The 12,323-nt window shown below is 43.6% G+C and overlaps 1 protein-coding gene across 3 annotated transcripts in view; it reads left to right on the top strand.

Moving 5' to 3' along the window:
* Nubpl (nucleotide binding protein like) overlaps window positions 1-12,323 on the top strand; it is a 323,396-nt gene that overhangs the window by 173,882 nt on the left and 137,191 nt on the right. Inside the window, exon 11 of one of the 3 annotated variants that reach the window (XM_038336359.1) lies at window positions 2,110-2,365. The exons of the other annotated variants lie outside the window; for them this stretch is intronic. Within the exon in view, the coding sequence (XP_038192287.1) occupies window positions 2,110-2,172 (63 nt within the window). The 3' untranslated portion in view covers window positions 2,173-2,365. Of the gene's footprint in view, window positions 1-2,109; window positions 2,366-12,323 lie in introns of those variants that run through there. 3 annotated transcript variants of the gene reach the window in all.

The following is a 12,323-nucleotide window of genomic DNA, read 5'->3' as shown; positions in this document are numbered from 1 at the left end:
GTGGGTGCTTGGAATCCAAGGCTTCAATGTCATCGCAGTGCCTCATGCTGCAGGATTGTAACTGACCTCTGCCGTCGACCAAGACCAGCACACTTGGGATGCTCCCATGACAGATGATTTTTATGGTTTTATCATTTGTATCAAATAAAAATTTAGCACGCAGAATGATCTCTTCTTAGAAGATAATCTTGAAGATTTTCAAACATAAATGGAAGATTTATTATCTTGTAATTTCTAGATCATCTCCCTACTGCCTTAATATAAACTAAATATGATAACCAATTGCAAATATTTCAAAACAAAAGTGAAACTTACTTCCATACAATTCCTTCCACTCTGGTCCCATTTGTACCCTATTGCCTGGTAGTGACGGAGCAGACAGGGCCTTTAGATGACCTAATAGACATATCCACAGTAATATCAGGGCTGCAGAGGTAATGGGCGGGGAGTAGTAGCAGCTTGGGAAATCTCAATTATATCTTTTCCATAGACCCATTTGTGATTTTTATGCTGGGTGACAGAAACGGGTATTTCATTATTCCTCTGGAAGAAATGTTCTACAACAATGAGACTGCAATTCAATTCTGTCTGTCTGTCTGTCTGTCTGTCTGTCTGTCTGTCTGTCTCTTACCTCCCTCTCCCTCCCTCCCTCCCTCCTGTTTTTTGGCATTTTGAGACACAATCTTATATAGCCTAGTCTGGCTTTGAACTCACTATAACTGAGGATGACCTTGAACTCCTGGTGATTCTCCTGCTTCTGTCTTCCAACCACTGGGATTACAGGTGTGTGCCACCATGCCTAGTCAGGCTGCCCATTTCTGGGGGCATAACAGTAATGGCAGTGGCCACCTAAGCTGTGCACATTCTGTGCCAGGATTGACCTGTCTTCTCCAGACCCTCTGAGTGTGTGCTGGTGGCCGTCTCACCGCTGTACAAACAGCCGGGGGCGGAGGGGGGGGGGGTTAACTAGCACGGGGCCCTTCAGCTAATCAGAATGGCACGAGTCTCCCAGCCCAGCCTGTGTGACTCCAGGGCCCAGCTCCTCAGGTAGTTTTTTAACAATAGTGCTAGCATGGTTATAACTCTATCAGAGTAGAAGTCTGCGCTTTCACAAACTCTTTTTTTTTTTTTTTTTTTTTTTTTTGGTATTTTTCAAGACAGGGTTTCTCTGTAGCTTTGGTGCCTGTCCTGGAACTAGCTCTTGTAGACCAGGCTGGCTTTGAACTCAGAGATCCACCCGCCTTTGCCTCCCACGTGCTGGGATTAAAGGCGTGCGCCACCACCGCCCCGCTCACAAACTCTTAAAATGGGTATGGTGGCCCACACTTGGGAGGCTGAGGCGGAAGGACTCTAAATTGAAGGTAGTCTGGACTACATGGTGAAACCCTGTCTCAGAAGAGAAGCTCTCAGTATTTCATAGCCACTGTCTCAGGATGAGATCGGAATTACTTTTTATAAACATCTCTGTTGCACTTGTTTACGGGATTCTTTAAATCCGGGTCTCATGGTCACTGTTGTAACCAGACAACGGGTGCTGTGTTAGCCTGCGTCTTTGGATCCACTCTTAGCAATACATTGTGCTGGGGATCCCAGAGAAGAGGAATGTGGCACTGGAATCCCCAAATTCCCCTGGAAGGAAGCTGTGTGCAGTTCTGGTGCTGTGGACTGGGTCAGGGAGAGGGAAGAAAATGCTTTCTAAAGAGAAAACACAGGTAGGAAGAAGTACCTCTCCTTCAACTGGCTAATTCCTTCTATGCCAAACAAGAGCTGGCAGTGCCTAACCCAGGATTTCTCAGAGGAGGAAGGCTTACTTCTTCTGCAGCTCAATTAGGTTCTTAATTTGCTGACGTTGGAAGTAGAATTTGAAACACAGCAATTGCTGGTATTGAATTATTTTTTTCTCAGAAAGTTACCTTCTGAATATTTACCCTCAAATAGTGTGAGCCCCTCTTCCCTCTGGCCCCCCCTGCACTGTGCCTTCACTGTGAGACTCTGCAGCCCAGCCTGCTGCTTTGCGATGAGCTACAACAGCGGCCTCTGTGACACACAGATCAGGAGACGTTCAGTGTCTGCTGGGAAGCGTAGAACAACGAGTCTGTTCTTTTCCAGGCCAAAGCTTACCTGCACATTGCTTCAGAAGTGGTAAGAAGATTGCGGCCACCTCCAGAATGATTGCCAAGTGCCCTGGAAATTGTCCTGGTATTCGATAATCACAAACTGTCAAAAATGAACATTGAGGTAGTGTGGAATGCACAAAAATAATGACAGTCACGATTATTTTCCTTCATCGCTAAAGAAATTATGTCTCATTTTCAGATTTGATTTGCTAGCCCATGGCTCACAAATAAAGTTTGTGTGTATCTGTGCTGGCTGCTGAGTTTGGGGTTTAGAGCTGTACTGCAGCCCTTTCATTCGGCTGCCTCTCGAGGAACTGTGACTCGTGATGCTACAGTCCCAGGTCTGGAGAGCGCTGCATCCGGGCTGCATCCCGGCCGTCACTCCAGTGCCCACCAAGTGTGTGTGTGCTGTAAGTGTGATAAGCACCTTGCTACCTGGCGGTTTGGATCAGGTTTGGATCTTGCCTTTAGATCTGTCTTAAAACATGTTCTTGATGGAATGGATTTCAACCTTATGTACAACAGACTTATTCCAACTCGATGAATCTGAATGTCCAGGATGGGGCCAGGACATTGAGAATGATTTTGATTGATAGTCTTAGTCTGTGTCTATTGCTGTGAAGAGACACCATGTCCACGGCAGCGCTTAGGAAAGTAAGCATTTGATTGAGACTTGCTAACATTTCAGAGGTTTAGTCTGCTGTGAGCCTGGTGGGAAGCATGGCAGCAAGCAGGTAAGACAGACATGGTACTGGAGATGACCTGAGAGTTCTACATCTGGATCCACAGGCAGCAGGAAGAGAGAGACACTGGGCCTGGTTTGAGCATTTGAAACCCCAAAGCCCACCCCCAGTGACATACTTCCTCCAAAAAGGCCTCCTTACCTCTGTCAAGCTCCATTCCCTAATGACTAAGCATTCAAAGATATGAACCTATGGGGACCATTCCTATTCAAACAACCACAGATAATTATGATAATAAAAGTAACTTTTTTCAAGTGATTTCTATAGCCTTAGAATCTTTCATTCATACCAGTGGGCACTGTTCATTTTATGAATGCGTACTGAAGGTATGGGAAAGACAAGTGTTCTGTTGTTGAAAGGTTCCTGTTTCCAGATGATGAAGCTGGCTTCCAGCCGCTTCTGTAGTTAGCTGCTAGAATGCTCCCTCCTGCAATGTTAAGTGTATTCCAATCGCAAAAGAGAGGGTTAGTGTTCACTGTGGTCCTGACATCCCAACCTACTCCTTAGACGTTCTCCGTGGTGTTCACGTTTCCAAGATTATACTCTGGACAACACATGTCTTGTCTGATTGGAACACGGAGACAGAGCCAAAGACATCCCAAGGTCGGGTGCTGTAAAGCTGCCAGATAAGAGTGCTGAGGCCTCCCTGCTTTGCGGTCAGCGGTGCGGTCAGCGGTGCGGATGTGGTCTTTGCTCTCTGGCAAATCCTGTGATGTCCTGTGATGCTGCTCTTTAATTGGCAGCTAGAAAGTCAATCAAAGGGCAAATATACCTTCAAACGACTACATGGACATGAGTAGCACCTTATATGGGAGAGCCAAAGAATCAGGATTTCTGCCATGAGTGAATGGTCACATGATTATAAAACATCTACACCATGATGGTACTCATGGTTATAAAACATTTACGCCTTGATGGTCCTCCACAGCTGGAAATGAGAAAACTGGCTAGTTATACAACAGTCTCATAAGATGGTGAATCATATGGCCCACTTGTAAATGCTTTTGAAATGAAAAGGACGATAGATAAGCTTGTAGCCATGTAAAGAAAGGCTGGAGACAGAAAACTGAGTGGCTGGAAAAGGGCACCATGAGGACCCCAGTAAGGATGGCAGTATCCCCCCACACTGCAGTGATGAAGCAACATGAGGATCCTAGTGAGGATAGCAGTATTTCCCCGCCCCCACTGCAGTGACGGAGCAACATGAGGGACCCAATAAGGATGGCAGTATCCCCATTGCAGTGATGGAGATGGGATTCAGGGCTTCACACTTGCTAGGCAAGGGCTCTACACCAAACTATATTTCTATCCCTCTGTTTATTTTTTATTTTGAAACAAGATCCCACAAGGTCTCCAGGCTGACCTTGAACATGCTGTGTAAGCCAGGCTGGCCTTGAACTTGTGATGTCCTACCTCAGCCTGCTGCACAGCTGGGTTGCAGGCCTGGCCACCAGGCCTGGCTGATGGAAGGCTTCTCTAGTATGCTTTTTATTGCTTCTTTGTCATTTCAAGATTGTCCTACAGTTTTACAAGATATTATTCACTGAAGGAACTTGAGTTATGGGCACATGGAATCTCTGTTTTGCTTCTTAAAATTGCATGTAAATCTGTATTAATCTCAAAACCAGTAAAAATTTATTTAAAAGAAGTCTGTATATAAGATGAAATGTTTGCACCAAGCTATCCATACTCTTGAGCTTTCTTCATGGACGCACAGTAACCATTACTCATTACTAAAAAGACAGCAAAGGCTTCGAATTGCAGATATTTATTTATGTCTATTGTTGCTCTACTAAGGGGGCAAAGCAACTACTGAAGCCAAACTTCCCTTTGGAACAGAAGACTGGGGTAGGCGTCAGGGGTGCCTTAAACTGTGCCCTGTGATTGAACACACCTGATGGATAGTGGATAGTGACCAAACTATCCACTAATGAAAAGAAATTGCCAGACTAAATAAAAAGGAAGACCTAGCTCTACATTGTCTAAAAGAAAGCCACCCATCCTCCATTTCTCTTCCCTAAACCCCCAAACAATACTTTCTTGCCTTGTTGCCTAAGCTGGTCTCTAACTCCTGGACCTAAGTGATTCAACCTCAACCTCGCGAGCAACCAAACCTACAAGCACACAATACCATATCCAGTATTTTTAGTGACACTGTCACTAAGTCCTTTGAGTTCTTTGAAATGTGTTTGTACTAAATACATTTCATTCCGTGTATTTTGGACAAATTCATCTCCTGCCCCTCCCCCCCATTAACTCCCTTCAGCTCCAGCCCCTTCTCCCTACACTTTCAATTCCATGGCCTTTTCCTCCCCTAACCCATAGATTCCAATATCTGAGTGTGGGGCCGTGGGGCCATCCACTGGAGTGGGGTTGACCTACAAAGTGTCAAAACCTTTAAGATAATTGGCTCTTCCTCCCCTAGAAGCTATTGGCTGTCCATTGTACCTCAGTTAGGAATGGAGGCTCCTGAGCCATTCCTACTCTACACCAGATTCTCAACTGACTTGAGCTAATCACTTTATAAAATTACAAGTAGCTTAAAAGAAGAGGATTAAAAAGGGCATACCATGTAAACTTCAGAAGATGCGTGGAATGAATACCGCATAGCTACACAGACTTCAGAGCATGGAGTAGTACCAGGGATGAGGAGGGACACCAGGTAATGATAAAGGTGCTGCAGCCAGAATAGTGCCGTGACTCTAAATCTGTGCCCACATGACAACAGTCTTCAAAAAACAGGATTTGGTAAGCGAGACCTATTTCACAGTTGTGTAGCTGGGGACTTTAGTGCCGCTCCTGCAGTAACCAGTGGAACGAGCACAGATTACCAGCGAGTCCAGAAGACGTGGCCTTCACTCACAGTTAGCGTCAGAGGGCACCCTAGTCCCCAACAACAAAGTGTATACGACTTTCTTACGTAACCAGACAGCTACCATGATAGACAATATAGCATATTCAGAATAACCTCATATAAAACAATTCTTTTTTTTTTTTTTTGCCTGCGGGGGCCATAAAACAATTCTGTTCTCATTAACCAAATTAAATAGAATCCAATAATAAAAACAGATACCTGAAAACTCACAAATGTGTGACGCTAGAACAAGACAGTACTGAATTATCCACGAGTCAAAAGGAAGAAAGAAGTAAAGTCATAAAATACGTTGAACAGACTAGAGATGATCCCCTTTGTGAGGTGTGGAGGGAAATTTATGATATTGTTTATATCTGAAAGGAAGACGGATGGCTGTACCAGTGAGGTGTCTGCCCATCTTAGTAACCTAGAGACAGGGTGCAAATTAAGCCTGAAGCGGTGGAGGACAGGGAAGAAGAATGAAATTGGGAAGAAAAGCTATAAAGAAAATACTGGAATCAAATGTTGGCATTTGGAAGAGATGAACAAAATCAATACGCTGTAGTCAGATTCATTAAGAAGAGAGAGGACAAAGTCATAAATCACTCAATCAGGAATGAGCAAGGCAGCGCGAAGGTGCTACAGTTAATTAAAGGAACAATAGGAGCCATTACCAACTCTATGCAGTAAAACTAACAACTTGGTGAAATAGATAAATACTATGAAAAAAGTTATCAAACCTCCTTCCAACAATAACCTGAACAGTGTAAGTCACAGAAACAGAACTAACTTCAGGCCTCAATGCCTTCGCTGGCAGGTCTACCCAAGGAAGGAAGGAAGAGGACCAGTCCTAGCGAAAGACCAGGAAACAGATAAGGACGCCATTCCCAGCTCATTTATGGATCTGTCATTGCTCTGAGACTCAAGCCTGTCACAGATAGTACAAGAATTCAGCCAAATGTTTCTCATAAATACACAAAATTCCGTAGCCGGCACAGGGCCAGAGAGATTGCTCAGCTGGTAAACCTTGCCCTGTCTGCCTGACAAACAGAGCTGCATCCCTGTGACCCCAGTGAAGGGGCCTGGGAAGGACTGACTGCAGAGAGCTGGCCTCTCACTCACGTGTGGCCTGGGCCTCCCTTCCCCAGTTCACGCATCATATAATATATAAAAATAATTGTAGCTACAATAAACCTTAGCAAAATCTTACTTAGTTGATTCCAGCATCGTATTTAAAAGGGGAAAGGAGTACGACTGTGATCGTTCATGGCAGTTGTCAACTAGACAGCATCTATAGTCACCTAGAGACAGACCTCTGGGCATGCGTGGAGGGGCATCCTGGTTCATTGCATTGACGTGGGAAAACCTGCCCACTGTGGGTGGCACCATCCTCTGCCTGGGATCCTGGTAAGTGGAGAAAGGGAGCTGGTTCTTGACTGGTACACTGTGACTGGCTGCTTCTCATCGTGAAGGATTGTACCCCATCTGTAAGCTGGAGAAACCCTCTCTCCCTAAATTGCTCTAATCAGGATGTTTCATCGTGGCAACAGGAGAAGAAGACAAGACAACCAAAAGTTCTGTTTGTTTGTTTTCTTTTTTAAAATGAGAATAGTAGGTTAGCTCAATATTTGCAGTCAGTTCATGCAAACGGCAGATTAAAGAAATAGAATGAACTAGAATGGTCTAGAAAAGAATACCATGTTTATCACAATAGATACCAGCAAAGCATATGTTGAAAACTCTCCATTTGTGGTATGGAATAATTCTCGGCAGAGTAGAAGAAGACCTCTAGGGTTTTGTGTGTTTGATCAGGGGCAACAACTTATTTTCACATTTATTACTTTCTAAGTGATTTGGCTTAAAGTTTCCAGACAGTACCTGGGTTTTATGGCTTCTGTCTATAATCTCAACGTTTGGAACGGTGGGGTAGGAAATAGACACAAGTTTGGGTCCAGCCTGGGCTACGTGGTGCTTTCCAGGCCGGCCTAGGCTTCAGAGTGGGACGCTGCCTCAAAATTATTTTTTTCCTTAGAGAATAGTGAACTTCAAATATTTTCCTAATTAAAAACTCATATTTAAACAACATTTCAACCAAGCCATCCATTTCCATTTCCTGGGAGAGCCTGAAACCTTGCTGAACTCTTAACACCCAGCTGCTAAACTGTGGCTCCTTACCCAACACGGTGCCCATGAAGAATTAAGTGTGGGAGTTATGAGGAAATTGGCAACTGGCAATAGGTTTCTGAACGTCCAACAACAGAAATTAATTCAAAGTCAAGTATGTACCGAATGCTGAGCATCCCAGCGGGGCTCGCCTGTGCACTTCCCTGCAGTCTTGATTCTGAACAGCATCACCTCACAGCACTGAAAGACGCTGTGCAAAGCACTGTTTCCAGGTTCTAGACTAATCTGTAATGTAATACAGTGGTTTTATTATACACACAAAGGTTTCTGGTCTTGTAGAAACATTAATGGTTTTAATTACAGGAAACATAGACTTTTAAAATTTTCCTGTCATCATTCCTCAGCAAGTATTAAATTAGTACAGCTCCACCCCAGGCCTCTCAGTCGAGGTGAACAGAAATGGTTGCATGAGCTGCTCGGGCTGGGTGGGCGCTGGGAGGACAGCCACCCCTCTGTCCCAGGCCTCTCACCAGCTGCAGCACTTGGTCCTGCACCTTGCCTGGGCAAACAGTAGAGCTGACCCTGTGGATGGGGTGCAGGTGAGCTGGTCCTGTGGGCCTGAGAGCAGGAGAACTGTCCCACTCCGTCCTCCCCACCCCCAAGCCCCCTTACAGTGAACACAAGTGAAGACATACGGACTAAAGGGTGTGTGTGACTCACTGGGCCACACTACAGCTTCCACACTGAGGTGATTTTTTTCTTTTCTTTGTTTGTTTTGGTTTTTGTTTTATATTTTCAGTTTTGCTTTTAAGTTTTGGGATTTTTTTGAGGGGAGTGGGGGGGTTTACAAGGGCAGAGGACGGAAGCGAGGGGACAGAGAGATGAGTAGGATTGGGATCCTTGATGTGAAATACAAAGAATCAATTTAAAAAGTTTTAAAAAAAAAAGTTGAATGAATTTCAGCTCAAGATTAGGAGTGAATTTCCAGTGGTTTCTGAAATGGGTCTGAACACATGCATGCCGCTTTATACAAAAATACTTGCTTTCTGTGTCCTCAGCGCTGACGATCACAAATCAGATATTAATTAACTCCAAAAAACGTTGAGGATATCTGTGGGGGTTTGAGTGAGAGCCCCCTTACACTCACATATGTGAGTGCTTGCTTCTCAGTTGGTGGAAGTATTTGGGAAGGATTAGGAGGTGTGGCCTTGTTGAAGGAGGTATGTCACTTGGGCTGGGCTTGAGGTTTTAAAAGCCTGTGCTGTTTCCAGTTTTCTGTCTCTCTGCCTGATTGTTGTCTCAACATGTGAGCTCTCAGCTACTGCTCCAGCACATGCCTGCCTTCCTGCCACAGCTCCCCACTGTGATGGTCATGGACCAACCCTCTGACATGAGAAGCAAGCCCCCAAGTCAATGCTTTTTTTATAAGTTGCCATGGTCATGGTGTCTCTTCACACTAGTGGAAAAGTAATTAAGACAATGTTTTGTACCTTAAGTATTAGATATTTAGCCTGTAGTTCTTGTAAAAATAGACACGCACACCCACCTCATACATATGTAAATTTGCTTTTAAAATCTTTGCTAAATGGTAAAAGTATGTGTATACTAAAGTATTGTTTTAAAATAAACTTGTTTATTATGAATTATCAGTAAGTGTCTGACTTGTATACCTTTTTTGGTTTTTTTTTTCCTGTATACCCAGAGTCATATAAAAGTTTATTGGGTGAAAGGGGATCCATACGTAGAAAGAGCTGAGGAAGTCTGGCCTGTGATAGTGATGGACCACATTTCTAGTTCTGTGATGTTTGTCTTGATTATAACTTGGTAAGATTTAGAATTGTCACGAACACAAATCTTTTGGCATAGGGGTCATTCTAGATTAGGCTAATTAAGGTGGGAAAACCCAAAATGTGGATGGCACCATTCCATAGGCCGGAGTGAATGATAAGAAGACCATGAGCCGAACATGTTTGGATTTCCTGTGTGCAGATGGCAGTTTGACAAGCTCCCCTGTGCACTCTGCACACTTCCTCACTGTGACAGACTGTTCCCCTGAACCGTGAGCTAAAACAAATCGCTCCTTGTGTTGCTGTTGCCAAGTATTTTGCCTTGGCACCAAGAAAAATAACTTATATACACTCATCCATTGGAAAGTCCATTCCCCTCTGAAGATGGAGCTGGCAACAACAGATTGAAACAACAAGTAGAAAATGGATATTTGTTTATTTGTTTATTTATTTATTTATTTTGGTGTGTTTATTTGCTTGCTACAGGGTCTTTCTTGGCTGTGTTGCCCTCACTGGCCTCAAACTTCTGATCGTGTGTGAGCCTTGAAAGTGCTGGGATTACAGCCATTAGCCACCACACCCAGTTAAACAAGGGATTGTAACACAAAGGAATATTATTTAATTAAAAGACAAGAAGGAGTCTGAATACAGAGTGTTTGCTGGTGCTTATGATTATTAATCATTCATAGGTATTTGGAAGTTCTTCAGTTAATCTTGATATACCATGTTTTGTTGATATTCATGGGACACCTGTTCTTTCCTGAACTGAAACAGAAGAGGAGTGGACCAGAGTCGGGGGCAGGGGGGTGTGGTGTGGGTGGAGGAACTGGGAGGAGACGAGGGAGGGGAAACTGTGGCTGGGATGTAAAACAAACAAACAAATAAATGAATAAATAAAGTTCTGCCATTATCTTGCTGATACCCTCTGCCTTTGGTCATTTTTATCCTGCACATCAACTGTCTTTATCCAGCCAAACGGTTTTCATTTTCATTGATAATTAAGATGAAGTAATAAGTTACCTTCCACTGTATCTGTTTCGAGCAGAGACCCCACTTTGGAGAGTAGGGGTTGCGGCTGCTGAACTGCTGTTTAAACAGCATCCTCTACACTGTGCCTGGTGGCTTTAATTATGGCTCACGCAGTTGCTTCTTCTCCATCTCTTCAGATAGCAAGCTCCACAGACGCAGTAAAGCACCATGGGAACATGCTATTAGGCTGCCTCTGTGATGAAGGCTTCCTTGTATTGTGCTAGAAACCGCACTTGCAAATAAAATTCATTAAACGTTGGCTTTCTCTGGTAGCTCCCTAATCGTAGCTGCTCATCTAGATTAAGTACGCATACCCAGACTTGAGCTTTGGTAATTGCTGCCAGAGACTAGCAAGAGTCTAAAAATGCATTTAATATTGAAAAGAACCATCAGAAATATTTAAATGGATACCAGACTATCAACAATGAAGTAAAATTTAAAACTAATGAGCCAAAATCTGACTTTCAGTAACTTCGTTGTTTAGAGGAAGTACGTAGAAGACAGAAGATTGAGAATTAGGCTTGAAGAATTGTGGTTGAGTGCGAGGGAAGGGTCTGAGCGAAGGGGTGCAGGCTGTTGGAGTGGACTGGAAACTGCAGGTATAGGGAACTTTAGAGAAACCAGCGTACAGGGAGACATGGTTTCTTATGTGTGGTGGAACAGGACCAGCTAGCGTGTGCAGGGCCTCGGGGGACGCGTGATAAGCTTGACCTTGGCACAAGAGTAGTCATGTATTACTATTATTATTATATGCTATTATATAACACGTGTGTATATTTTCTATATATATTGTCATGCATGGTTGAGCAAGCCTCTAATCCTAGTGTTTAGGAGGCTGAGACAGGAGGTTGCAAATTCAAGGCTGTTCTGGACTACATAGTGATATCTTATTTCAACATTTTTTAAAAAGATGTATTCATCCATTCATCCGTGTGTATTGTGTCAGTGTGAGTACATGAGCACTTTCTTGGAACGCAGATGCCTGTGTCTGCTCTGACTCCGCCTATTCTTTTTGAGGTGAATTCTCTCACAGACTCTGCTCCCTTTGACCTTCAGTTACAGGGATATATGTGTGTGGTGCCCACCTTATCACATGGAGCTAGGATCGGAATTTTGGTTCAGATGGCTCTTAACATACGAGCCATCTCTTTAGATGCTTGAAAGTTCTTATATCTATAGTACATGTCTTTGAGATAAAATTTAAAAGCTATGAAAAGGCTTCCATGAAACATAATTCTCCCTTTTATAAGTGCCTACTGTATTGCTTTTCATTTTTATGTGAAGGAAAAGTTCTAAGACTCTCAGAAACCCAGCCTGACTGGAAATCCATTGTGATTAGGTATTTTGGGTTGATGAAGGATGGTAAACTTGAAAAAATAGAAAACTTAGGACTAGTCCATGCATTTCTGCACACTTGAGCTATGACAAAATGATATTGCTGAGGCATGTAGGAAGAAAACGAGCCCTGTCTCGTGCTAGGTAAAATCAATTTTTAAGGCAAAGATTTAAAACCCAGGGGAAAAAGGAGTATTTTGTGACCACGGGAAGGAGAAGTCCCTTAAATAGGTAACGAAAGACACTGGTCATGGAAGGAGAGATTATATCACATTGAAGATGCCTTTTTGGTGAAAGAAAACAGAAAGTAGGTAGGCAGGACATAGCCAGAATG

The sequence above is a fragment of the Arvicola amphibius genome, chromosome 7, assembly GCF_903992535.2.
Source record: "Arvicola amphibius chromosome 7, mArvAmp1.2, whole genome shotgun sequence".
Taxonomy (NCBI): Eukaryota; Metazoa; Chordata; class Mammalia; order Rodentia; family Cricetidae; genus Arvicola; species Arvicola amphibius.
Note: the sequence above shows the minus strand (reverse complement) of the source record. Positions and strands in the feature narration are given on the sequence as shown.